At 42.1% G+C, this 25,891-nt stretch overlaps 1 protein-coding gene across 11 annotated transcripts; it reads right to left on the reverse strand.

Moving 5' to 3' along the window:
* Positions 1-25,071, reverse strand: LOC110675897 (serine/arginine repetitive matrix protein 1-like). 11 transcript variants are annotated; one of them, XM_021841884.1, is made up of 3 exons: positions 24,913-25,071; positions 22,179-22,394; positions 1-1,943 (listed from the first exon to the last, which is right to left on the reverse strand). In XM_021841884.1, exons 2-3 carry the CDS (start codon positions 22,326-22,328, stop codon positions 678-680), a joined length of 1,416 nt encoding a protein of 471 aa, XP_021697576.1. In that variant the 5' UTR covers positions 22,329-22,394; positions 24,913-25,071; the 3' UTR covers positions 1-677. The 11 variants fall into 11 exon arrangements, with proteins under 11 accessions (XP_021697576.1, XP_021697573.1, XP_021697574.1 ...); XM_021841881.1 differs by having other exon boundaries at positions 24,809-25,071; XM_021841882.1 differs by having other exon boundaries at positions 22,179-22,449; positions 24,913-25,070.
* Positions 25,072-25,891: the final 820 nt, after the last annotated feature.

Genomic DNA, 25,891 nt, shown 5'->3' on the forward strand with positions numbered 1-25,891 from the left:
TTTTATTTTTGATCGCACCTTTATTAACTCCAATAATTCAGGTATAATGGTGTACAAAACGGTACATAGCGTTGTTGCAGTATAAAATATACAGTAACAGTTCAAAAATATATAAACCGAGGAATAGAGTGACAATTCGACCTATCGAATAAATTAAATATCATTAGCTTGGGCATCGCTCTATCGGGCGACAGGTTGGTGGGTGGTATAATCTCTTCTTCAAGGGTGAAGCAAATAATCTGCATCTATGTATTGTTAACAGTGAGTGTTATTAAAACTTTCTGGTGCAAACAACATCTGTGTGTAAATTGTTGAGATGTTCTACATCTATACGCTTAATCGCTACGCTAAAATATCAACTCTGCTCCAAGGCACTAATTGAACTATCAAATCTGTGTTCGCCAGTTGCTTTCAGCAGCCTAAACTGCACGAATAAATAGATAGAGAACAGTACAGCCTAACTTTAAAATGATGTTGCACACCGACTTGTCAACATGCTACAAGAATTCTTTGACATAAAGAACTCGGGGAATCTACTTTACAATCCAATTGATATTTCCTTAATTCTATATCTTATATGTAACGTAACAGCATCTCCAAAATCGAAGTATTGAAATTTGTTCTGCATATCGGAGAATCTCGCCATCTTAACAGCAGGGTTCCCGTTTGATCCGCAATCAGGAAGCAATTTTGTCCTTGTCATGCGTCTTGGCCGTTGGCATCGCTGCGTCCTTGGTACCATTTTGCCGTTCCCGTTCCTCTCGCATTTTGTCCCTCAGGGAACGCAACTTGTTGGGACTGATGACAGCGGGTTTACGAGGGCTTTTCTTGTCGGGACTTTTCTGCTTGCGAGCGGTTTGCTCTCTTTTGACTCGCGTCCCGTTCAGCAACTGGGCAAAATCCAACGAGTGTCGTCGGACAATTTTCGGCATCGGGGGAGCTGGGGGAGTTTTGGGTTTGGGGGTCGATTTGGGAGTGGATTTGGGAGCTGGTTTGGGAGTTGGCTTGGAAATCGGCTTAGATGTCGGTTTTGGCGACGGGTTAGATTTAGTTTGCTGTTTGAGCTTGATCTGCTGGAGCTTCTTCCGAGGCTTGGTTCGCAGTTTTGACTGTGGAAATCTGGATTTGACCATGTTGATTCTCAGACTGGAAAGCAACTGCTTGAGACGTCTCTCTTGTGGAGACTCCGTATGATCATCTGTGTGTTTGTCCTTTTTCGGCTCGCTGGGTTTCGACTTTTCAGTATCGGTGTCGACCTTTTCTACAGATTTGCTCGCATTGGTAGACAAACTGCTGTTGGATCCCAAGATATTTTGCACATAATCCTCGTCGCCTTGTAGGCTAATGTTTCGACTGTCGACGACCACCATTGCACTGTCGCGGCCATCGGATGAACGGCTGTTTTTGCTTGAACTAGGTGACGATTCGACCACTATGTTCTCAGTGCTGCTGTTGGTTTTATCTGCCTCTGAAACCGGAACGGGGCCATTGTTGGTCGCAGTTATTGAACTTAATGGCGAAATTGTCGAGTTTGAAAGGAGATCCCCTGGCTCCGAGGACTGCTCTACCGTTTCCGGGGTTTCCACTTTGATTCGAATGGGGACCAATCGGGGCTCGAATGACCCTCCGTTACGGTTTAAGCCTGTGTGAGCTGTCGTCGTTTGTGGGACTTCGAATACCGACGAAGAAGAGGTCGAATTGATGCGTTGGTTTGTTCGAGTGGGTGCCGGAAGAAGCCGTCCCGGAACTGCGGTTTGAACTGCTGGTGCCCGAATCGCAGGCAACGCTCGGATGTCTTTCATTATGTCGATGCCGTTTTCGATCAGGTACTGTCGTAGCTTTGTGTCGGATTCCGTGGCCTGGCGCTTGAAGTTGTACGCTACGTTCAGCTGCACGATGCACAGATCGCAAATCATCGCTGGCAGATTTTCCATTTCGTCAATCTGGAAGGAGGGAAAATGAAAAATAATTAGTCAAAAATCTAGCACTCTATCGGATCAGTAGCTCACAGAAGTACAATGGTATTGGCGCGAATTTGAAGGGTAATAATGATTGAGTAGAATTTGAACTTAATATTCAACATGATATTATTTTGAATATGTCCGTGGAATGTCATCGGAAAATACATTTTCTTGTGATCATCTCTTAATTAATATCGGTTCGTCAAACAACCTTATACTGTAGAAACCATTGATAAGTGCTGTTCACTTTCCAATTTTTCCAAAATTCTGTTATTTGGCAGCACTGGTTTATAGTTTCATTATTTCACAATAAATTATCGTTGTTTCATTGATCATAGTTTGAACGATTGAAGATTGCATAATTCATAATTTCAGCGTTTGGATCTTTCATTGTCTCATTTCATCGTTTTTTCGTTGCATTAATTCATCGTTTCTGTTTCGTTGTTTTATTGTTTCATAATTTTATCTTTCAGTTTATCTTTTTTTTCGATTTATTGCTTCCGTTTTTTCGTTTCATTGTTTCGACGTTCATAGTTTCTTTGTTCATTCATTCATTTATTTAGTTAACATCTAAACAGATAACACTGAATCACAAATTAACTGGATCTATTGAAAAACGTACCCCGGCTCTTCGCATAACACCTTCTAGCGCAATATTAAACAACAGGCACCAAAGTCCATCACCTTGTCGTAGTCCCCGGTGGGATCCAAACGAACTGGAGTGTTCGCCTGAAACCTTCATACAATTTTGCACACCCTCCATCGTCGCTCTTATCAGTCTCGTGAGCTTCCAGGGGAAACTGTTCTCGTCCATGACTTTCCATAACTATACGCGGTCGATATCGTAGTATGCTGCCTTGAAATCGATGAGAAGGTGATGCGTTGAGACCTGGTATTCACGACATTTTTGGAGGATTTGCCGTACAGTAAAGATCTGGTCCGTTGTCGATCGGCCTTTAACGAAGCCTGCTTCCCACAAACTCGTTTATTACAGGTGACAGACGACTAAAGTTGATCTGGGATAATACTTTGTAGGCCGCATTTAGAATGATGATCGCTCGAAAGTTCTCACAATCTAACTTGTCGCCTTTCTTGTAAATGGAGCATGTTACCCCTTTCTTCCACTCCTCCGGTAGCTGTTCTGTTTCCCAGATTCCGCCTATTAGCCTGTGCAGACAAATGACCAACCTTTCCGGGCTTTATGACTTCAGCTTCGATACCATCCTTACCAGCAGCTTTATTGTTCATGACCTTAACCTCCCTCAAAGTGGAGGCTGGTTGGTTTTCCATCGTCCGCAGTACTGACATAGGCATTTCCTCCGTTGTCTCGACCTCATTGCCTGTGCTCTCAGCACCATTCAGGTGTTCGTCAAAATGCTGCTTCCACCTTTAGATCACCTCTAGCTCGCCCGTCAAGTTACTCCCATCCTTACACAACTCGACCCGCGGCACAAAGCCATTGCGGAATGCGTTGAGCTTCTGATAGAACTTACGTGTTTCTTGAGACCGGCACCACTGTTCCATCTCTTTGCACTCTGTCTCCTCCATTCGGCGTTTTTCTCTTGAAACCATCACCAGATAGTGGTCAGAGTCGATATTAGCGATCGGTCCTGACGTCGATAATGTTGAAGAAGTGTCGTACACCAATCAGAACGTGGTCGATTTGTGATCTGTCTGCTGTGGTGATCTCCAGGTGTATTGGTATGGAAGGCTGTGCTGGAAATAGGTTCTACGAATGGTTATCGTTCGTCAGCCGGTGAGCGCTGAACTTCCCAATAGTCAGTCTGAATTCATCCTCCTGGCCAACCTGAGCGTTTTGATCTCCTATGACGATTTTGACGTCGTGGCTTAGGCAGCTGTCGTACTCGCGTTCGAGCTGCGCGTAAAAACCGTCCATATCATCATCAGTGCTTCCGGAGTGAGGGCTGTGTACGTTTAGTATGCTCGGACGATGATCAGCCGCCCCCTGACATGGGGAACAAACACTGTTGTGTAATCGCGAGCTGAAAAAGGTTGCAACAATGTTGCGTCCTATGATTGTCATGACAATTTTGCTTTTGAATGTATCACAATGTTTTTCGTCTCCTTTGATGAAAATTTGATTCACTGAACCAGCGTAGTCTATATGGACACGTTGCCAAGTTTGGGTACACATTGGCCAGGATTCCAACGTGGTTGTCATTGGCACTTTCGCTGCTTGAGCACAGGATCTGCATTCACGAACAAATTGCTGAACATCCTCGTAAATTTTTGGCCAGTAAACGTAACTTCTGGCCAATGACTTCATTCTGTCCATTCCCGGGTGTCCCTCGTGGAGCTGACCAAGTACTTGCTTGTGATTTTTTCAGGAACTACTAAACGATCACCAAACATCAGGCAGCCGTCGAGTCTCTGCAATCCATCGGCGCGAGCATTGAATTTTTCAACATCGAGATCAGTAATCTTCTTACTATTCACGGACCAGCCTTCTTTCAGGAACTGCTTGACTTACTGAAGAACTTGATCTTTGTGAATCTCAGCAACGATCACCTTGAACGTCACAGGAAGTTTGCTTACTGTATCTGCGACAAGAGCATTGACTTCGTTTTTCACATGCAGGGTGGCCACCAAATTTGGATTTTGAAATTCCCGCTTTTTTCCCGGTTTTCCCGGTATATTTTACACAATTTTCCCGATTTTTAATCCATTCTTCCCAACGACTTTAATTAACTTTTTCTACACCAAAATCGTTTTTTTATGAAGAGTTCTGTTTGATCTTTCGACCTTGACACTTGCTTTTGCCGGGGCGAGCGACGAGGGCAGGATCAAACATGTCGCGCGTCGGTCTCGTAAGTGAAAAAGTGGCGTGATCGGTGAGTTCGGTTGGAGTAACTGAAAAAGTGCCGCGATCGGTTAGTTCTGTTTGATCCTTCGACCTTGACGCTTGCTCCTGGGCAGTGCGTCAAGAAAGCCCGAACAGTTTTTTTTTTTATTCTTTTGGGTCGCGCGCTTATTTTTTTTTTTCCTGAGTGCTTTTTTATAGCCGAGCAAACGAGTGAAGCCGAAAGTGGATTGTGGCTGCTCAGTCAAGGATAACGGATCAATTGGTGAGCTCGTTTCATGCTACTATTTCTAATCTATAAAATATGTATGACTGCACATTCAATCGTTACAATGGTGGGATGTAAATATGATTTTTCAACAAACTATGGATGGTTCGTCACTGTGAGTGTCGACACAAACTCTGATTCATGATTTATTTATGTTTAACATTTTTTTTTCAGAACACCTCTTATATACCTTTATTTTTGTAATTAAAAAAACTTTGAATGGTTCGACACTACAAGTGTAGACTTGCGAAAGGTTCACTTTATTCAACAAACTTTGGATGGTTCGCCACTGTAAGTGTCGGCATAAGAATAAGAGTGTTCTATGATGTCCCAACCAATCGAGTTTTTTGTTTCTTTTCAAATGAGTAAAATATAATAACACATGCTTTCGTCCTGACAGCTGTAGGAATGTTACATTTAGGTATTTGTTCAACAAACTTTGAATGGTTCGTCACCTCAAGTGTCGGCATAATTTCCTCTACATAGAAATTGTTCATAAGGTACCGTGGGGCAAGTGGGTAATGGAATTCGCATAGTTAAGATTCTTCAAATTCTAGAGACATTAAATTGAAACAAATGAGGTCGTGTATATTTTTTAGCTTGACTCCCACTAAATATAAGCAGCATGCTGAAATTAATTTTTATGAAAAATTAAAGAAAAAAATACAGAAGTTTTTGAAAAATGTCTCCTTACTTTTCACTTGCCCCAAAAGTGGGGCAAGTGAAAAGTTTACCGTTTTGAACAATAATTTCAAAAACAAACAGTTATATTCACGATTTCTATTAGCTTTAACATTTGTTAAGGCTTCCCAATGAACAATAACATAAGTAACATGTAAACAAAGAAAATGTTATTCTTTTCACTTGAATTTTCTTCTGTTCAGTTTTTTTAGTTGAAACGATTCGACAATATTATAACTGCAACATTTCCAATGTTAGTTCTTCCCTTTCCTTGGTTATGCGACCTTGCCGCGATGGGAGGGCATAATCCATTAGCCCATATGATGGAAACCAAAGGCGTAACCTGTAGTGGTGGTATCACATTTTGGCACTTTTTGCTTAAAGCCGCGTCATAATTCATATGGCATAGACGCAATAATATCTCGGATGTGATCCAACGGACATTCTGCGTCATTGATAGAATTGATGCCCATTTCAAATAATTAATCTATTCGAAGTGGACATTAATACTATTGGTGACGTTCAGTTTGCCTTTTGCTAACCAGAATGATCCGTAGCCACTCTTACTATTAGCTAGCTAGATACATCGTTATCATTTACGACGTAGGGAATACATAGGAACTCTTAGGAAAATGACTAGTAGATTCACTGAGTAGAAATAAGTGGCGACAATCTTATTTTAATATGGTTTTTACATTGCCATAATAAGAAATACCTCTTTTGTAACAGCGGTATAAATAATCTAATTCCAGCTTCATTTTCGCAAAATTTACAAGTAGAAAGTAGGCGTTGTGAAGCATTGCATTTGCCACCGAAAAGTGAATCATGTAGGAGACTGTAATAGAAGCCTAAGGTAACTTTACTTTTCAATATTCACTATAAAATGACTGTGGAAAGTAAGACTCTGAGATCGATCATTAGGGTACACTTGCTAGTTTCGAAAAATTGTTGAACAGACAAGGAAAGCGACTTTTTTCTTCAAGGATATATGAATGTAATGACCAATAAATACTTTTAACAACAACAAATTAAATTAACTAGAACTACTACTAAACAGCCTAATTTTGTTAAAACTTGACGACAATTGACTTTTAAGACTCTAATCTAACGTAAAAGACAGGAGTAATCAGAATAGCACTTGAATGACAAATTATTCAAAAACCATTTCGACTAAACAGTATTAGTAATGACACTACTACACTACTATTTCAAACAAATTCTGCTGGAGCTGCTGATTTTCACAATGCTTCCTTTTCTCAGAAGCAAGGGAATATGGGTACTTTTCAAAAACTACCACGTCACAATACTAATAAAAAACAGTGTTCATGTGGGCGCCATTGCCTAGTCAGTCTGAGTATTGGTCCTGGTAGAGGGGAAACTTGGCAAAAGCCAGACCGAGGGTTCAGCCTTGACAAGTTAAGCTGTCAGGCAGCTCCAACTGAATACCATACAAAAAAAAAAAAAAAAAAAAAAAAACATTTCCAATGTTAGTTCTTACATTATAGGACAGCTGCTCTGTAGAATTTCCACCGCTTGTTATTTGTTTTTGAGAAAGTCGAATATGACGTCGTTATCTTCGGGAGAAATCAAACGGAATCCTTCAATAACGTATTTAGAATCTTTTTTATGTGGATAGACCTATACCCCATTTTTATGTTTTGAACTAGCTTACATAGACGTTCCACGAGGTTTCCGTGTGTTCTCTAATATTGCAACTTTTCAGTCAACGTCTTCCTTTTAATTGGCTGCCCAAAGTAGACATATTAATATTGTAATGATTGACAACATCTTTTAGAGAAGTTCCATGATTTCCAATAGCTTTTAACGCTTGAGTATAGTGTTTCTTGAATTATCAGCACGTTATGTTTTTCTATGATAATTGCGAACCATTTTTACTTATGGCTACTTAAGTACGAAAACTCAAATTTAATCTCTAATGATAAACTTTTCACTTGCCCCACCTGATAAGAAAATTGACGGTGTTTAAATTTAGTTATTTTTAGGTCTGCGTCGAATTAATTCTAATACTTTTTTTATTGCAGTTTGAAACTGTCACAGAGGACAACTAAGAAGTGGTACAGGAAATTATTTTCCGCAACTTTTTTCCACTGAAAATATTAAAATAAGATTGTACGCCGCCAACTTGTTACGGAGTAACAGTTGACAGGTTAACAAATTTTTGGCTCTATTATGCAATAATTGCTGAACAATCTCAGAAATCTCTTACCTATCGTAATGTTCTGAATGTCCTCAAAGGTTTACGCATGAGTTTAAAACGTTAATTCACATATTCAGTAAAATATATCAATTGTTTTCACTTACCCCATTTACCCACTTACCCCGCGGGTACCTTATCAAATGAAAATATTATATTTACGTATAAGCATGTATATATCTCACAAATCATTGTTTATCATGGTCTAATCGCTTATCAAAGTGAATCCTATGACCCAACGATCCTCCCCATTAACAAACATCCCTCCCAGTAACCTTTGTGGAGATGCAGAGGCAAAACACGGTCTCCAAAAAGCAAAGGTTACACACTAACATTCCTTCCCCCAATCCCACCTGACTGCAAGGACGTGGCCGGCGCCGTTATTGACCCTGTATAAATAGAGGCACTGAATTATGCACACTGAAGAAGATTATGGCCAATCCCAGCCGAACTTCTAGTTGATTCTTTGTGCATTTTCACTGACTTCGGTCAATCACGGAATAGCAACCATTGATATGTGTAGTCAGTCTAAGCTAAGCTAAGCTAAGCCAAAAATCGTTTTTTTTATGAAAGCACTGCATCATTTTTTTTTTTTTTGAGTCGGTTTAAATGTTTTTAGTTGTTTTTCTATGGTAATTTGATTGATTATCAATAGTTTCACTATTGGAACAATAAGTTGACTATTATTGTCTGTTTCATTGACAACAAAACGCGCCGCCAACTTTCAAACAAACCGACTAAATCGTCGCCAGCAAACGAATCAAAGGAAGTGATTTGCCGTTGTGTTGGTAAGACTGGGTGAAACGTCAAATTCGCACCGACTGGTTGGCTGGCGACGATTTTGGCGACGGTTTCACTGGCGACGATTACAAATCGTCGCGTCCGATAAGGTGCAAAATTTACAATAGATTGTATCTAGATCTATAAAGAATCTTATTCGCGTTCGTCGAAAATCAATGAAGCTCTGGAGAGGGAGAGAGATGGTTAATTGTGCTAATGAAACAGATCCTACTCTTGACACGACAGGGGTTTAATTTGAATGCTATTTGAACCATATTTACCAACAATATGCCCTTTGAGCCAAACTTCGAATTTTCGAGTTCAAGTTTCAAGATCTAGAGAAGCTGACAACCGTTCGCATTGAAATTTGATGGATTGATTGCATTCTGATGATGATAACGATCAAAATTTCAGCTCAGATCTCTGTTTGGTTCTCTAGACTCGTGCTCTTGAAATTTTGAGGTATAGCTTTGGTTTATAATCATCTTTAGTGCATCTTAATGCTGAATTTCAGATAATTTGGCCGACAAAAGCCCCAGGTGCCTAAGTAAATTATCAAGCTGCCCAAGTAGTACTATTACAGAAGAGTGCTGAACCAATCTGCAATACGTAATTGAACATTGACTCGAAATGTCGAGTAAAACAAGTTAGAGAATCGTTCAAAAAATATTAGCCCTAACAGTGCGAGAACAAAAATTCAAAAAAATATTTCGAAACATTGCTAAGAAAAGAGTGAAACATTTTTAAGAAATATGGTGTAGCATAGTGTAGAAATTAAATCATTAACGTTCAACGCTCCGTCATCGTAATCATCGTCATCATCGAAACTTCAAAAGCAGTTTTTCTGTTCAAAACTAATAATTATTCGATGAAAATGTGTTCACTGTGTTTCGGTTGGAGAATAGAATACAGTGAACACATTTTTATGCAAATTTGCTTGACTCTGAACGAAAAATCTGCTTTTGAAAATTCAGAAATCAATGACGGATCCTGCCCCCTTAATTTTTGAAAGATATTTGTTCAAAATTGCGGATGCCTCATGGCAACATCATTACACATACACTACCCGTCATAAATACGGACTCACTAAAATAAGTATTGCAACACTCAGCTGAATATTGAATCACCCTGAAAAGTTTAGCATCACCTCAAAACAGGTAATTTCACATTGCTATATCTCGAGATCCTTACGACATGCAAAGAAGCGATCTTCAGCAAAGTTGTTCAGGGGATCCAATTTTTGTTATGTTTCATCCCTACACATCTAGAACATTTTCTCAGGGCAATTATTTCTGATAGAAAATAAAGAATATGTTCTTGGCTTTATTGACTAACTTGGGATTCGAATTCAAAAACTTTAGTAAAAATCCACTAAAGTATAGATCAGTAATTCCCAAAGTGGGCGAATCCACCCCACTGGGGCTATTTTCAGGCTCAATTGGGCGGAAAATTTGTAAAACAGAATTTGGGGGGCAATAAATCTAGAAAGGGGGCTAAAAAGCTAACACGGGAGCATTTGAAAATAATTACTCATAACCTTTGGAGAACACATATCTGATGGTTAATCAATTCCAAACTTAACTATTTCCAGGACTATTTTATCTTAAACCGTTATATCTCTAATCATGATCATTTTCAAATTATGATAGACAACACTTGATGATTGATGCATTCAGGTTTTTTAATATCATGAGTTTTTAAAACGGACAAAAAAATCTAATGTGCCCATGGTTCGGTTGCACTCTTTTTCATTAGTTATTATGGTACAAATAATTTTAGAAACAAATTTTGAAAAATTTAGCAAACAAAAATCGGGTTCTAACGATTTTAAAGACGTAATTTCTTCAAATGTATTTTTAAAAAGTGTTTTAAAAATACATTTGAAGAATTTTCAGAGATGCGTCAGATTTGAACTTTCAGAACTTCCGAAAAAAATCGAGTTTTCTTGGTGTTAGAAAAATTGCAGTGCAGTTGAAAAACATTCTGGATTTTCATATATGTTTCAGGGTATTTGGATTGGATAAAAATGCGTTCCCACATTTATTATTTACAATTTCTGAAAATTATTGCAGTAATTTTAGAAACGGCAGATGATGGAATGACTGATTCAGTAGCCTGTAATGCACGCAAGATATTGTTAAAATCGATATTATAAATTACAGTCCAATAAATCATTCATAGTAACTGTGGGTTATCGTTATTTAAGAAAATATTTTTAAATGTACATAAAAGTTATTGTATTATGATTCTATGGATATGCGAGTCAAGGAAATTTTCTGGCGTACAGCGCTTTAGGGGGCCTCAAGGGGGCGAAAGTTGAAAAAGTTTGGGAAGCACTGGTATAGATCGTGCTGGTTAAAACATTACTTGGTATGCAAAATTTTCCCGGTACTAATTGAAATTCCCGTATATTTCCCGGTTTTCTCCCGGTGATTCGAAATTCCCGGCTTTTTCCCGGTTTTCCCGATTTCCCGGTGCGCTGGTCACCCTGCCAACGTAGACCTTGCTGCAGTGAGGACAACTAACTCTGTAAACGCCAGCCTTGCCCAATGTGTTAACCGGATCCTTGTAGAGCCCAACAAAATCTTAAGTTGGTTGTCTCTGCTGGAAAGCACTAAAACGATTCCGAAATTCATTAGCTTTGGGTGGAGCTGATTGCTGATGTGTCGTCGTATGGGATGGAGACTCTCTTCATGGGTTCAGTGATAGGGATGAGTGTCATCAAAACATTCCGAATCTGCTGACTTTCCTTTTTGTCGATAATAGCTTTTATTGTCCTTTCCTTGTATCCGTTGATCCTTGCCGTTTTTTTTTATATATTCTAGTTCCTTAGTCTTTCCGTCTTTGCTAAGGGTAGTCTGCATCCTGTGGACCATGTGGTGTGTTGCGAAGCAGATCGAAGTAACCCATTGTTATGCGTAGCTTAATTTGACAAATAAATTTTGATCATTCTTGTTCCAACCTTAGTACGAGCTAGTCGACTATTTATTGCGTACTCAATAGGTTATGGGCCTATTGCGGAACAATTTTTTTTCCAATACAGCTAGATCCTCAAGCGCTGCGGGCAGTAGCATAGTCACTTCAAGCCTTCCTGGAATTGAACGACTGACCGGAAGAGACAACTGGGCCACCTGGAAGTTCGCCGTGCAAACTTTTCTGCAGCTCGAAGATCTCTGGTGCGTCGTGAAGCCGAAGATGAACCCAGACGGAACCTACGAAGCCGTAAACGCGGACAAGGATCGCAAGGCAAGAACGAAGATCATCCTGCTTCTTGACCCCATCAATAACGTTCATGTCAAGGAAGCGACGTCGGCGAGAGAAGTCTGGTCGAAGCTGAAGAAAGCCTTCAAAGACTCGGGTCTGACCAGGCGGGTCGGACTCCTCCACAAATTGATCAAGACGGACTTGGCGTCGTGCGAATCCATGGGCGATTACGTGAGCCAGATTGTCTCGACTGCTCATCAACTCAACGGGATCGGATTCGCGATAACCGAAGAGTGGGTCGGAACGCTGCTGCTGGCTGGCCTGCCCGACGATTACCGTCCAATGATTATGGCGTTGGAGAACTCGGGCATACCCATCAGTGGAGACATCATCAAAACAAAACTTCTTCAAGAGGCCCAGGCGATGTCCAACGATTCCGCGTTTGCAGCGAAGAAGCGAAGCGGAAATGCCGGTAAGCAAGTGAAGAAATCGGATCCCCAAGGGGCCGAAGTACCGGAAATGTACGAAGTACGGCCACATAGCGAAGGACTGCCGAAGCTCGAGGAAGGACAACGCATTCTGTACCGTGCTTTCTACTTTCGGATCGATGCCGGACTCGGAATGGTATTTCGACTCCGGAGCGAGCGTGCATATGACACGTGTTGCGTGTTGCAGCTTTCTGGAGAACATCAAACCGTCAAGTGGTACCGTGGTAGCAGCAAACGGAGGTAACATGAAGATTACTGCGACGGGTTCATCTGTACTGCAACCATCCTGCAACAACGATGACGTTAAGTTATTACCGGATCTGTCTGCGAACCTACTGTCGGTCAACCAGATCGTGAAGAGGGGCCATACCGTCGTCTTCAACAACGATGGGTGCAAGGTGATCGACCGGGACGGCGATGTAATCGCTACTGGAAGCCACCGCAACGATCTATTTAAACTTGAACAACAGAAACAAGGTAAGCAAACCGCTTTATCATGTTCATCAGCAGGAAGCTTGGAGATGTGGCACCAACGGATGAGGCACCTGAATGTCAACGGCGTGCGCAGCCTGGCCAACGGACTGGTGACTGGCGTCAATATCGTTGGAGGAAAAGGAAGCATGGCTGACTGTAAGGTGTGTCCGATGGGCAAGCATAGTAGACATCCGTTTCCTGAGCAAGGTTCTCGCGCGGAAGGAGTACTGGACGTGGTCCATTCCGATATCTGCGGGCCAATGGAGGTCAAGTCGCTTGGGAGAAGCCGTTATTTCATCGTTTTCGTGGACGACAAGTTGCGCAGAATGTGGACGTATTTCTTGAAAACGAAGTCGGAAGCTGAGGTCGTTAAAACTTTCCAGGATTTCCACGCTATGGCGGAACGGCAATCTGGACGAAAGCTGAAAGTACTCAGAACAGACAACGGAAGAGAATACGTCAACGCGTGCTTCAAGAAGTACTTGGAGCGACACGGAATCGTCCACCAAACAACGAATGCGTATATCCCGGAGCAAAATGGCATGGCGGCATGGCGAAGCTATCGAAAGGATTCTGGGCGGAGGCAGTGGCTGCTTCCGTGTACCTGCTGAATCGGTCGCCAACCAAAGGTCACGACGTCACCCCGGAAGAAGCGTGGTCTGGCAAGAAGCCGGATTTGTCCCATATACGGATTTTTGGAACTCGTGCCATGGTCTTCGTTCCGAAACAGAAGCGCAAGAAGTGGGACGCAAAATCCGAGGAATGCGTTCTTACGGGATTCGACGAGCAAACCAAGGGATACAGGCTATACAACCTGCAGTCGAAGATGATTGTCATCAGTCGGGAGGTCAACTTTATCAACGAAGGTGAGTCTGTTCCGGTTCAACCAACAAGTCCGGTCAAGAAGGTTATTCTCCTGGAGCATGAAGAGGTGGTGTCCCTATCACCGAACGATGTTGTCCAGGACAAGGTACCAAGCGAGGACGAGGAAGAGGATGAGGAATTCTACACCGATGTTAACGATGAAACCTCCGACGACAATGAAGCGACCTTGAGTGAATCTGACCGCGACAAAACTCATATCCACCTAGGTCAGAGGTGTCAAGGCGCAGCGGTCGGGAGCAAGCCCTTCCAGGCAAGTATAAAAATTTTGTAGTTCCAACACGAGGTCTTCCCAGTTCCATTCCTTCCCAGAAACAAAATGTAATGCCCCCGGGACCGAGGAACCAGAGTCAATCCGACGATGGTACAACATCCCAAAGCGAAGTCCGTAGTTCACGTGATGCCACCAGACCCGTCAATTCAGCGAGATCGTAACGTCCGAATTCGAGGCCAGGATTTCAACAACTGTTAAAGATCCGTACACCCATCAGGATGCACTGGCGACTCCGAGCGGTGGAAGGCGGCAATGTGTGAAGAATACCAGGCACTAATGGACAACAACACGTGGACGCTGACAGCCCTCCCGGAAGGAAGAAAGGCTATCAAGTGCAAGTGGATATTCAAGACCAAGCACGACGCAGCCGGGAACATCAATCGCTACAAGGCGCGGCTAGTCATCAAGGGGTACTCTCAGCGAAAGCGGGTGGACTACGACGAAACCTACTCGTCAGTGGTTCGTCACAGTTCGCTTCGGTTTCTGTTTGCGCTAGTTGCCAAGCATAATCTTCTCGTCGACCAGATGGACGCCATTACCGCTTTTCTCCAAGGCGATTTGGAGGAGGAGATATATATGGAACAACCCCCGTGTTTCGAGCAACCCGGAAAACGATCAATGGTGTGCCGTTTAAATAAAGCCCTATATGGACTGAAACAGTCAAGCCGCGTGTGGAACGCGAAACTGGATGCGGCGCTCAAGAAGCTTGGACTGAAGCCTTCGAGATACGATCCGTGTCTTTACTACATTGTTAGCGGCGGGAAAGTTCTGTTTGTCGCAATCTACGTAGACGACCTGATGCTATTCTCTAACGACGAAGATTTGAAGAACGAAATCAAGGCCAAGCTAAATAGCTTGTTCCGTATGAAGGATCTCGGACCCGCAAAGAGTTGCCTAGGGATCCGGATCACGCGCACGGAGGAGGGCATAGGACTTGATCAAAAAGCCTACATCGAATCGGTTTTGACCCGCTTCATGATGCAAGATTCAAAACCCACAGCGACACCGATGAACACCGCGGTCAAGCTGACGAAAGAAATGTCTCCGCAAACCGAAGAAGAAGCCAAACAAATGGCGGCGGTACCTTACCAAGAAGCGGTAGGGTGCCTAATGTACCTCGCTCAGTGCACCAGACCCGATATCCTGTTCGCCGTCAACCAACTGAGTAGGTACAACACCAACCCCGGACCAAGTCATTGGCAAGCCGTGAAGCACCTGATGCGATACCTGAGAGGAACATCGACGTTGAAGCTGCAGTACTCAAGAACTGGCAACGAGGACATCTGTGGTTTCTCCGACGCTGATTGGGCCGCTGATATGGACGACCGGAAGTCAACCAGCGGATACATGTTCCTGTTGCAAGGCGGAGCGGTATCCTGGAGCTGCAAGAGACAACCGATCGTTGCATTGTCCACCTGCGAGGCGGAGTACATGGCGTTGTCTGCAACGGTACAGGAGGCTTCCTGGTGGCATGGACTCGTGTTGCAGTTTGGCGGTAAACACCCAATAGATCTTTACTGTGACAACCAAAGCACCATTTGTATAGCAAAGAATGGCGGATACACCCCAAGGCCAAAGCATATAGATATTCGTCATCACTACATCCGAGACGCACTGGATCGGAAAATTGTGAAGATCAACTACATTAATACCGACGATCAAGTAGCTGACGGATTAACGAAACCACTCCAACGGATGAAGCTGGAGCGGAATCGACAAGCCATGGGAATCGCATAACTGGCTTAAGCAGGAGTGTTGCGAAGCAGATCGAAGTAACCCATTGTTATGCGTAGCTTAATATGACAAATAAATTTTGATCATTCTTGTTCCAACCTTAGTACGAGCTAGTCGACTATTTATTGCGTACTCAATATGGTGAAATTCTACCATCTTATGCTGGAACGAATGATTCGATGTGTATGGGATGACTCGCTGGGTATTTGTTCGCTTCCTATAGATTTCAAGTTGAACTATGAACTTTCTTGCCTGATGACAAGTAGATCCAAAAACGATCGTTTTCTCTCCTTCTCGTCCTCGTGGGTGAACTTGATATCCTTGTGTACGCTGTTGATTGTGTGTAGATCCTTCTGCTTGATAACGCTGATAATATCGTCGACGTAGCTCCGCCATTTATCCGGTAATACGGTAGTACAGAGGGTTTCTCGTTGGGGCTCCTTTCGTTTGATTGTAGAAGTTTCTTCGAAATATTGTAAACCTCATGTAAGACCTGACCTTGAGAGGGAGACACAGCTACTACACACGAAGTTGGATACAATTTTTTTCCAAATTGCAAGATAACTCAAGCTTGCCAACGACAATCAAAGCAGGCTTAGTGAAAATCGCTAGTTTTCATTTGTTGTGTCCATTCGATCTTTCTGGACAAACATTGAAAAAGGCCCAAGTTTTCTATGCGTTTAATTTTCAGTTTTAATGAAAACAGTAAAAAGAGCCTCATTCAAATACGTTCTATTCAATTAGAATAGACGGTGCTCTCGTGACGTTACTTTTAAATGTGCATGAATTGATTCTAATTCGATTTTTGCTACTTTTGATGAAGTGCAAAAATATGCTTTGGTTATTACGCGCTTTTTTAATGTTTGTCCATAGTTTAAGCCCGGGCTCACAGTGACAGTTCATGGCTGCTTGGGCACGTCAGGAGTTAATCATCAATATTAACCTCCTTTTCCCGAGCAGCCTAGATAGCCGCCGTAGTGTCGGTAGCGGTTGTTTCAACTGGCTAAGAATTAACACTACGGACTGCCTGTTCCGGTGGTAAAAGTCCACCTCACAGGTGACCCCTAATTTATGGTGTGATGCGTACCGTGCCTAAGAATGAATGGTTAGGGGGGTCTAAATAAAACCTAACCGCAAACGGAGCCTGTGGGGTACCAGGGCGCCCTCCACAGTATTGAGTCCTTCCTGTGCTACCCGGAGCAATGGTGCAGGTGACCTTGTGTTTCTCCGAGATAATCGGCTGCTCTTCTTCAGTCTCTATCCTGAGGCTTAATAAGGGTGGGATTATGAATATGTTGACATTTAATTTAAATTATCACCTATATGGATTCGCATTATGCGTTTTACACAGTGTATTCTGTGCTCTTTCGCCTTTGGCGACTTTAAATAGATACCGATCTGGTTTTTTCGTTGCTGGTCTTTTTCGTGCTGAGATTGCAAAAAGCTTAATCCTGCCTAGTTTGGGTAGTGGCTACGGTTAGGTTAGCTCAGATCAATCTTCAGCATAAAAGAACAGCAACGATCAATCTTTGCAGACTCATGCAAAATGGTGCAGCCCAAGTGGCGCTAGTTCAAGAACCCTACTTTCGTAGAGGGAACTTCTATCTAGGTAACCTTGTGGACCCAGTTTTTGCTACTTTTAGCAAACTTGAAATGGCAAACTCGCGCTCCATGCCCCGCGCATGCGTGCTCGTTAATAAAGCAATCGTTGCTACACTCATTTCTGAGTTAACTACCAGAGATGTATGTGCTGTCACAATCGATGTTTCTGTTGGTGACCTCAACAGGAAATACGTCTATTGTTCGGTATATTTACCACATGATGAACCATCCCCAACGGATGACTTCAAACGAGTTGTCGTACACTGCGTAACAAAAGGCCTTCCGCTGATTGTGGGCAGTGATGCCAATGCTCATCACATCATCTGGGGCAGCTCGGATATCAATTTGAGAGGCTCCAGTCTGATGGAATACTTAAGTAGTACAGACCTTGGATTACTTAACATAGGCAATCGCCCAACCTTCATGGTTTCTAATAGAGAAGAAGTGTTAGACATAACGCTCTGCTCGAATAGAATCAGTCACGAGTTGACGAATTGGCATGTATCAGATGAGGAATCATTATCTGATCATCGCTACATCTTCTTTGAACATTCAAATGTAACTGCGCAGACTTTGCGTTTTAGGAATCCCCGGTCAACAAACTGGGAACTCTACATTGAATTGGTTGCGACCAAATTTCATGGATATTCTCCGTCCATTGAAAATCCAAGTGATCTGGATGATGCCGTTGATACTACAACATCCTACATTATGGAAGCTTTTGAAGAAGCATGTCCTCTGCGGTCTGTAAAGACTACAAGAGGGACCCCATGGTGGAATTCCGATCTGACTAGACTCAGGAAACAATGTAGAAGGAGTTGGAACAGACGCCGTTCAGCTGGATCAGAGTCGTTCAAGTCAGCTCGCAAGGCTTACAAGAAGGCTCTTCGTTCTGCTGAACGATCCGGCTGGAAAAACCTTTGTACAAATGTTTCCAGTTTGAGTGAAGTCAGTCGGTTGAACAAAATTCTTGCAAAATCTAAGGATTTCCAAGTGAACGAAATTCGCTTACCTAATGGTGACTTTACTTCTTCCGATGAAGAAGTTTTAGAATGTTTATTCAATACACACTTCCCCGGATGTGTGGACATAGCATCTACGGATGAACCAAATGTCTTTTCATGTAGTTACGAGTCTCTGGCCTCGGCTCGCAGTATCGTAACTACTGAATCGATTCAATGGGCACTTAATAGTTTTGCTCCTTTCAAATCTCCAGGAGCGGATGGGATTTATCCTGTTCTGCTCCAAAAGGGATTTGAGTCTATCAAACATGTTTTGAAAAAGCTACTTGTAAGCAGTTTTGCTACCGGGTACATTCCCAAATCCTGGCGTGATATTACTGTAAAGTTTATCCCAAAAGGAGGACGTGCGTCGTATGAGGAAGCGAAGAGTTTTAGACCAATCAGTCTGACCTCTTTTCTTCTGAAATGTCTGGAACGCATTATCGATCATCATATCCGTGATGTTTATTTGGCAAACATGCCTCTTTATGTGAATCAACATGCTTACCAATCTGGAAAGTCCACTGTGACTCTTTTACACAAAGTTGTATACGATATCGAGAAAGCATTCGCTCAGAAGCAATCGTGCTTGGGTGTTTTCTTGGATATTGAGGGTGCCTTTGATAACGTGTCTTTCGATGCCATATTGGAAGCCGCACGAAACCATGGGCTACCTACAATGATTACCAATTGGATTCATCAAATGCTCAAAAACCGACATCTCTTCTCGACATTGCGTCAAGCAGCGATTCGAAAATTGAGTGTTTGCGGATGCCCCCAAGGGGGAGTCTTGTCACCACTTTTGTGGAATCTCGCAGCAGATACGCTATTGAGGCAACTCAATAATTGCGGTTTTCCAACTTATGGATTTGCCGACGACTATCTAGCTCTGATAGTTGGTATGTGCATAAGCACCCTATTCGACCTGATGCAAAGTGCTCTTCAGGTAGTCGAGAGTTGGTGTCGCCAATATGGCCTTTCGGTTAACCCGAATAAAACATCTATTGTTCTTTTTACGGAAAGACGAAACCGCGATGGAATTCGACCTTTACGTCTTTTTGGCACTGAGATTAATGTGACTGATCAAGTAAAGTATGTTGGAGTCATTCTAGATTCCAAACTTTCATGGACACCTCACATTGATTTCAGAGTCAAAAAAGCTTGCATGGCCTTCGGTCAATGCCGGCGAACCTTTGGTAAAACTTGGGGCCTCAAACCCAAATATATCAAATGGATTTACACAACAGTTGTTCGGCCAATATTGGCATATGGATGTCTTGTGTGGTGGCAAAAGGGCGAAGTGAGAACAATCCAATCAAAATTGGGCCATCTCCAAAGGATGTGCTTGATGGCGATGTCTGGTGCGTTCTCTACAACTCCCACAGCAGCGCTCGAGGCCCTTTTCGACGTTGCGCCACTACACATATATCTTAAACAAGAAGCACTTTCTTGCTCTTACCGTTTATGGGTACTGGATCTACTGGAGAAAAATCCAGTGAATCGTAGATCTACACACACTTCGTTGTTTCCACTTTTGGTGAATTGGGACAAAATTGTCCTTGCTCCAAGTGATCTCACAATTGCTTGTAACTTTCCTTACAGGACATTTACCACACAATTCCCTTCACGGGAAGAGTGGACGTCTGGCTATTTGGAAAGAAGTATATCAAGCAATATAGTATGTTACACTGATGGCTCCCTTCTTGAAGGTAGAGCTGGTGCAGGAGTATATTCTCGTGAGCTAAGGCTGAATCAGTTTTACTCACTTGGTAGAAACTGCACCGTTTTTCAGGCGGAAATATTTGCTCTTATGTGTGGAGTGCAATCAGCACTCCAACAGCGCGTAATGGGTAAAGTCATATACTTCTGTTCAGATAGTCAGGCTGCTATAAAAGATCTCGCTTCGGCCAACTCAAGGTCGAAGCTTGTTATCGCATGTCGAACTCAAATTGAGGAACTGAATTCAGTCAACTCTGTAAACCTTGTATGGGTACCTGGCCATTCTTCCATCGCTGGAAATGAATTGGCTGATGAGCTAGCTCGCGATGGAGCATCGCATGACTTCATTGGCCCTGAACCGGCTATTCCAATTTCGAAGTGCTGGGTGAAGCTTCAGATAAACTCTTGGGCGGCAACTCAGCACAAGCAATATTGGAATAGTTTGGAGTCGTGTCGTCAAACAAAATTGTATATTACTGAGCCATCTCCAAAGGTGGCGAAGTATTTAACAAATCTGTCAAAGCAGAATTGCAGTCTCTTGGTCAGAGCGTTGACAGGCCACTGCCGACTCAACTATCACATGGCAAATATTCAGCGTGCTGACTCATTTGTGTGTGATAGTTGTGACTCCGATTATGGAACTTCGTATCACCTGATATGTAACTGTCCAGTTTTTGCGCAAATGCGATTCCAATTACTTGGTAAACACTTATTAAGTGAAACTGAATTCAGAAGCCTGAATCTTCAGGACATTCTGTTATTCTTAACCCGCTGTGGTAATGAGCTATAGGCTCTCTTTACGCTCATGCGTTTTGCAGTGCCCTTTTTAGGGCGCTGTTCGAACCCATTGTGGTATGGAGCTACATGCTCTCATTTCGCTTATGCGATCTTCCCTCTTCAAGGTACCCCACTCCTATTTCCTCCCATCTTTCCCTTCCCTTTCCTCTCCCATCGGGTAGATGATGAAATAGGCTCAAATATGGCGATGGCACAAATCTCCCAACTGGTGGGGAACGTGCCTTTGGAGCCGGCCTTCTGATACCTGATACCTGATGCTTTGGTTATTACGCGCTTTTTTAATGTTTGTCCATAGTTTAAGCCCGGGCTCACAGTGACAGTTCGTGACAGCAAAATCTCGGCTCACTGTGACGTAGAGAAATTTTGTATTGGTTTCTCCCTCCCCGACCTGGCCTATTCTTTCCATGCTACACTGATAAAAATCCACACGCTCGATCTGTGTGTTTAAAATTATGGATCGATTCATGAACGTCCATATCGATTTGCTATGATTTTCTTGCAAACTTCGTGTGTGTTACACATTAAATTCCTGTGTTTTGCTTCATGGATTGATTCATCAACCGACAACAGGGATTCCATATTTTTTCCACATAAGTTCCCGAAGCTTTCTCTTCAGATTCGTATGTGTCAACCTATGGACGCATAGATCATCACTCCAACACGGATTCAGTGTGTTTTGCTTATGGTTATCTTGTGTCATAATCATCATGTTCAAGTTGGTCGATTCATTGATTTGCGGAATCCGTGTTGGAGTGATGATCTATGCGTCCATAGGTTGACACATACGAATCTGAAGAGAAAGCTTCGGGAACTTATGTGGAAAAAATATGGAATCCCTGTTGTCGGTTGATGAATCAATCCATGATGCAAAACACAGGAATTTAATGTGTAACACACACGAAGTTTGCAAGAAAATCATAGCAAATCGATATGGACGTTCATAAATCGATCCATAATTTTAAACACACAGATCGAGCGTGTGGGTTTTTATCAGTGAATGATACAGTACAAAATTCGGTTATTCATTGTGTAGATGCTTCGCAATATGGAACATCTCAATTTGATGTAAAATTTATGAACATGAAACATACATCAATACAAAATCTATTTTTCAGCATTTGTGAAAATTACTCACAATATTTTGGTCAAGAGCAAGATTTTGTATAACTTTTCAAAGAGAGCATGAGAACGAAAAAAAAAACAAACACTTCCGGCAGCACTGGCCGACCAACATTTTCTCCGCGTATTAAATTTTCCCGCAACTCTGGGTACTCACCTTGAGCAGCGTTACGTAGCGTAGCTTTTCCGAGATTCGATTCAACGACGAAACATTGTACAGCGCGTCGTTAGTGACGGTTTTCTGGAAGATGTGCCTCGAGCCCTCCGTCAAACATATTCGGCAGATCTTCGCTAGGTTTTCATTCATTTTCTGTCATTCACTCGTGTTCACTAAACAAATCGAAATTCAACTTCCACTGATTGATTCTGACCACTGCAAAAACTCTTCTTGGAAAACCGCTTCGGCAGGCTACTGCGACCGAAGTGCGCTTTCGATGCGAAGGAATGTGTAGATGTAACGAACGAAGCGAACAGAAACAAGAGCCTTGAAGAAGAATCGCGAGTTAATCCAGGGCTGGTAGCGGTCAAGCAGCAAAATGGTAGTGACTGACTAAGATTATCGAAATAATAGTTTTTTGTTGAAATTAGACCAGTGTCCGGGATTCATAGCACCGGAGTTTTCGGATCAACACGGTAAATTTTGAATATTAGTTGTAATTTATACTTTGTATCTCTCTATTAAGTCTCGCTTAACTTTTTTTCATTAAATGAGCTACACTCAAGGTTACCAATGGCTTTTGGGCGAGATCATAAGTTCAGCAAGACTATTATTTCGTCATTTTTCTATTTAAGAATGTAGAATATATTATAATTACGGATTCCAAGCGAATAAAAACTGGAAAGTAGTCCAAAAATATCGTGAAATAGTAAATGTCTGGCTTTTGAAGCACCCGGCAATTCGATGCAGTACGATATGCAAAAGCTTTGGAGTCAACGTAACATGTGATGCCTGTTAGAAATGGTCAACTTTACAAAAAGTGCATCGGAATATATAAATGCGGTCTAACTATTCATTAAAGAAAAAGTTCTACAATAAACAATAGCTGAGAATCATTAGAGTAGCATTCTTGAATTTACAATTGGACTCTCAAATTGTCTACCGTTGCTGTAATTTTAATCAGATAGTAGTATTCAACATTACGCAGTTCAGAAAGTTTCAACGATAAATCTGGGATTGCAGGGATTCTCCAAAGAGTCACATCACGTATAATTTTGTATGAAATTCATTTACAAATCAATAGAAGATAGTTTACGGTGAAAGGCAGTAATCTACAATCTAGAGACTCTGAAAGAATTGAACCAAATCGAACCACTTCAAACTTTCAGAGGATGCTATTTATCATAATAAAAGTCGTTCAAGCATAGGGGAGCCAGCCAAAATTTCCATCACTCCAATGGACAAATATAGATTTGTAATTTATTCATTCATTTAACGGAAGCCAGTAAGTCACAAAACTTTTGATCAGGTAGAATATAAAAAGGAAAATTTAAAAGGGAATCAGTACATTTACAAGTAAGATTATCATTTCATTGTAAGCCTGATTTGCTGCTGAACAGGAATCGCTAAAGAAATTTCTCGCCGATACCTTGCAGAAATTTTCTACAGCAACTCCCATTTGATCTAACATTTCTTTTCAACTGCGAACTGCGATCAAAAAAAAGCGCATTCTTGATCGATTCCTTGCAGAAATTTCCCATGCATCAAGATAGGCCGAGAAATTACTTGTCAGCAGCGAATCAGGCTTTAAGCTCCAAGTATGCTGTTCAAGTAAAAAATTCTGCTCAAGAAATGGTCTAGAAATTTTCTACAGTGAGCTCCATTTGAATTGACATTTCTTCTCAACTGCGTACTGCGGTCAAAGAAAAAATCTTTTTCGAGCATTTCTTTCAAGAAATTTTCCATGCATCGAGATAGTCGATTACTTTTCTGTTGAAGTGAATACTTCCCATTATTGCAAAATAAGTGACTTAATTGGCCAATTCTCGGAAAAAAATGACTTGTGACCTTTCAATGACCAGGCCGAGAATAATCTAAGATAAGATCGGACAACTGGCTTCTTTTAGTTGTTCTTTTTTTCATCCATGAGCCCAATTGTAAATTTTCCACCTTTGTGTGTTACGCTAAAACAGTGTTGCCATTTGTATGGAAGACGGTACACTATTTCATTCGCACTTTTGGCTCTTTCAATAAAAATGGTACGCTTCCGATGGTATTATGTATCCGGTAGAAATCAAGACCAACATTTATTTATAATTATTGTTTTCTCGGGCCCCATGCGTCGCAGCTAATATGTGAATAGTGCGCTGTATTCATAAAAATCGTAAGAATGCAGCGCCACACTAAAAAACTGATTTTAAAATCGCGCGAGTTGAGGCGCGTCGCGAGTCTCACTGGCGCGATCCGGTTTGGTGGCGGTGCGACAATATTTTTTCACACGCAGCCACACACTCGGAGGTATCAAAATCAACCAATCAGCGACTGGATCACAAACTGGATCAAATTTTATACCCAGTTTGTCCGATCTTTATCTTAGAGAATAATGACCTACACTACAAAGTGACTCGCTACCAGCCCTGTAAATCGAATCGAAGCTCGTTCAAAACTCAACACGATTTTCTCCCTGTTGAGTTTCTTCTTCACTCTTCGCCGCGGCGCGTCTCCCGTTATTTTTCACTCGATGTCGCGCTATTGCCTTCTCGCTCACTCTCCTCTGCCACGGGGTGTCTCTTTCTTTGCTTACGGAGGCAACACGAGAAAAATAAAGCAACCGAAAAAAAAAATCTCACTTCTCAGACTAGAAAATAGCGCGCTATTTCCACTGCCCACTTGCTGACGATTCTTCACGCAGCTTTTCCAATCACTTTCCGAAGCTAAAATCACCAAAACGTACCGTTTTGTTCTCGGGAAACAGGTTTTCCACAATTTTCCTTACACAATCGCGAACGCGTTGACCTTTTTCAGGCTTTTCAACCGAATAGAACTTGAGCACGTAAAAAGGCTGCTTTTGCACAAAACCACCTCCAAAGAACGTAATAAACTCACTGCCAAAAGAAGACAAAGCTGCGAAAAGGAAACAGCGCAAAAACGTGGATGTGTTGGTGAGAGCGCATGCTCGTGGACACTTGCTGTCTTGCTCCGACGTTGAAAATAAGCGAGCAGAGAGAAAGAGCACACGGTAGTTTCGGTCGGCCATCTGTTTCGATGTCACCAGCTGATGCGATGAGAAATGCCCAACGAGCTTTGACGCTGTCGATTAAATTAAATTGTCGAGAAATTTTCTCGCGGAACATTACTAAAGGACCTATGTACAAATGAGAGATTCTCTCCTCTCTCGTTCTCTTTCGATTATAACAGTGGAATACTAAAGATTTTGGGGAGTTCTTCACTATAGATCGAAAGTCAATTTCCTTGACTAGCGTTTCATACAAAAAACGCAACAGAAGAGGTTAATGTGACTCAGTTATTAATGAAAGAGAAAGTAAACAAAGAGAGCCTCTCAATGTTAGATAGGTCCTTTAGTAATGTTCCGCGAGATTTGATCTAGAACACAGAAACACTGTTAATGGCTGGTACGCTGATCATACACGGAGACGGAATTCAACTCAATTTTGGGTTGTTTCAACGCAATTCCGTAGTTGAGCCCAATAACTCAATTTTGGCTAAATTTCCAAGGTCCCCACTGGGTAGTTTGGCTTTAATTCCTATTAACATAGTAGCAATCGCCCTAACTCTAGGTGTTACTATCATAGCAACCGCCCTCTGTTATTTTTCCTAACAAGCTATTCCATCCCAATACTCCAACCAGTTAAGACGTGTTATCAATAAAGCTAGTTTGTTCGTTACGTTACGTGTTCGTGTCTTCACTACAA

The sequence above is a fragment of the Aedes aegypti genome, chromosome 2 (assembly GCF_002204515.2).
Source record: "Aedes aegypti strain LVP_AGWG chromosome 2, AaegL5.0 Primary Assembly, whole genome shotgun sequence".
Lineage (NCBI taxonomy): Eukaryota > Metazoa > Arthropoda > Insecta > Diptera > Culicidae > Aedes > Aedes aegypti.

Coding starts and splice junctions, on each gene's coding strand:
- LOC110675897 (XM_021841884.1), bottom strand. CDS start 22,328: ATGAATGAAAACCTAGCGAAGATCTGCCGAATATGTTTGACGGAGGGC. Junction 1,944..22,178: donor GCTACGTAACGCTGCTCAAG/GTGAGTACCCAG, acceptor CCCTCCTTCCAG/ATTGACGAAATGGAAAATCT.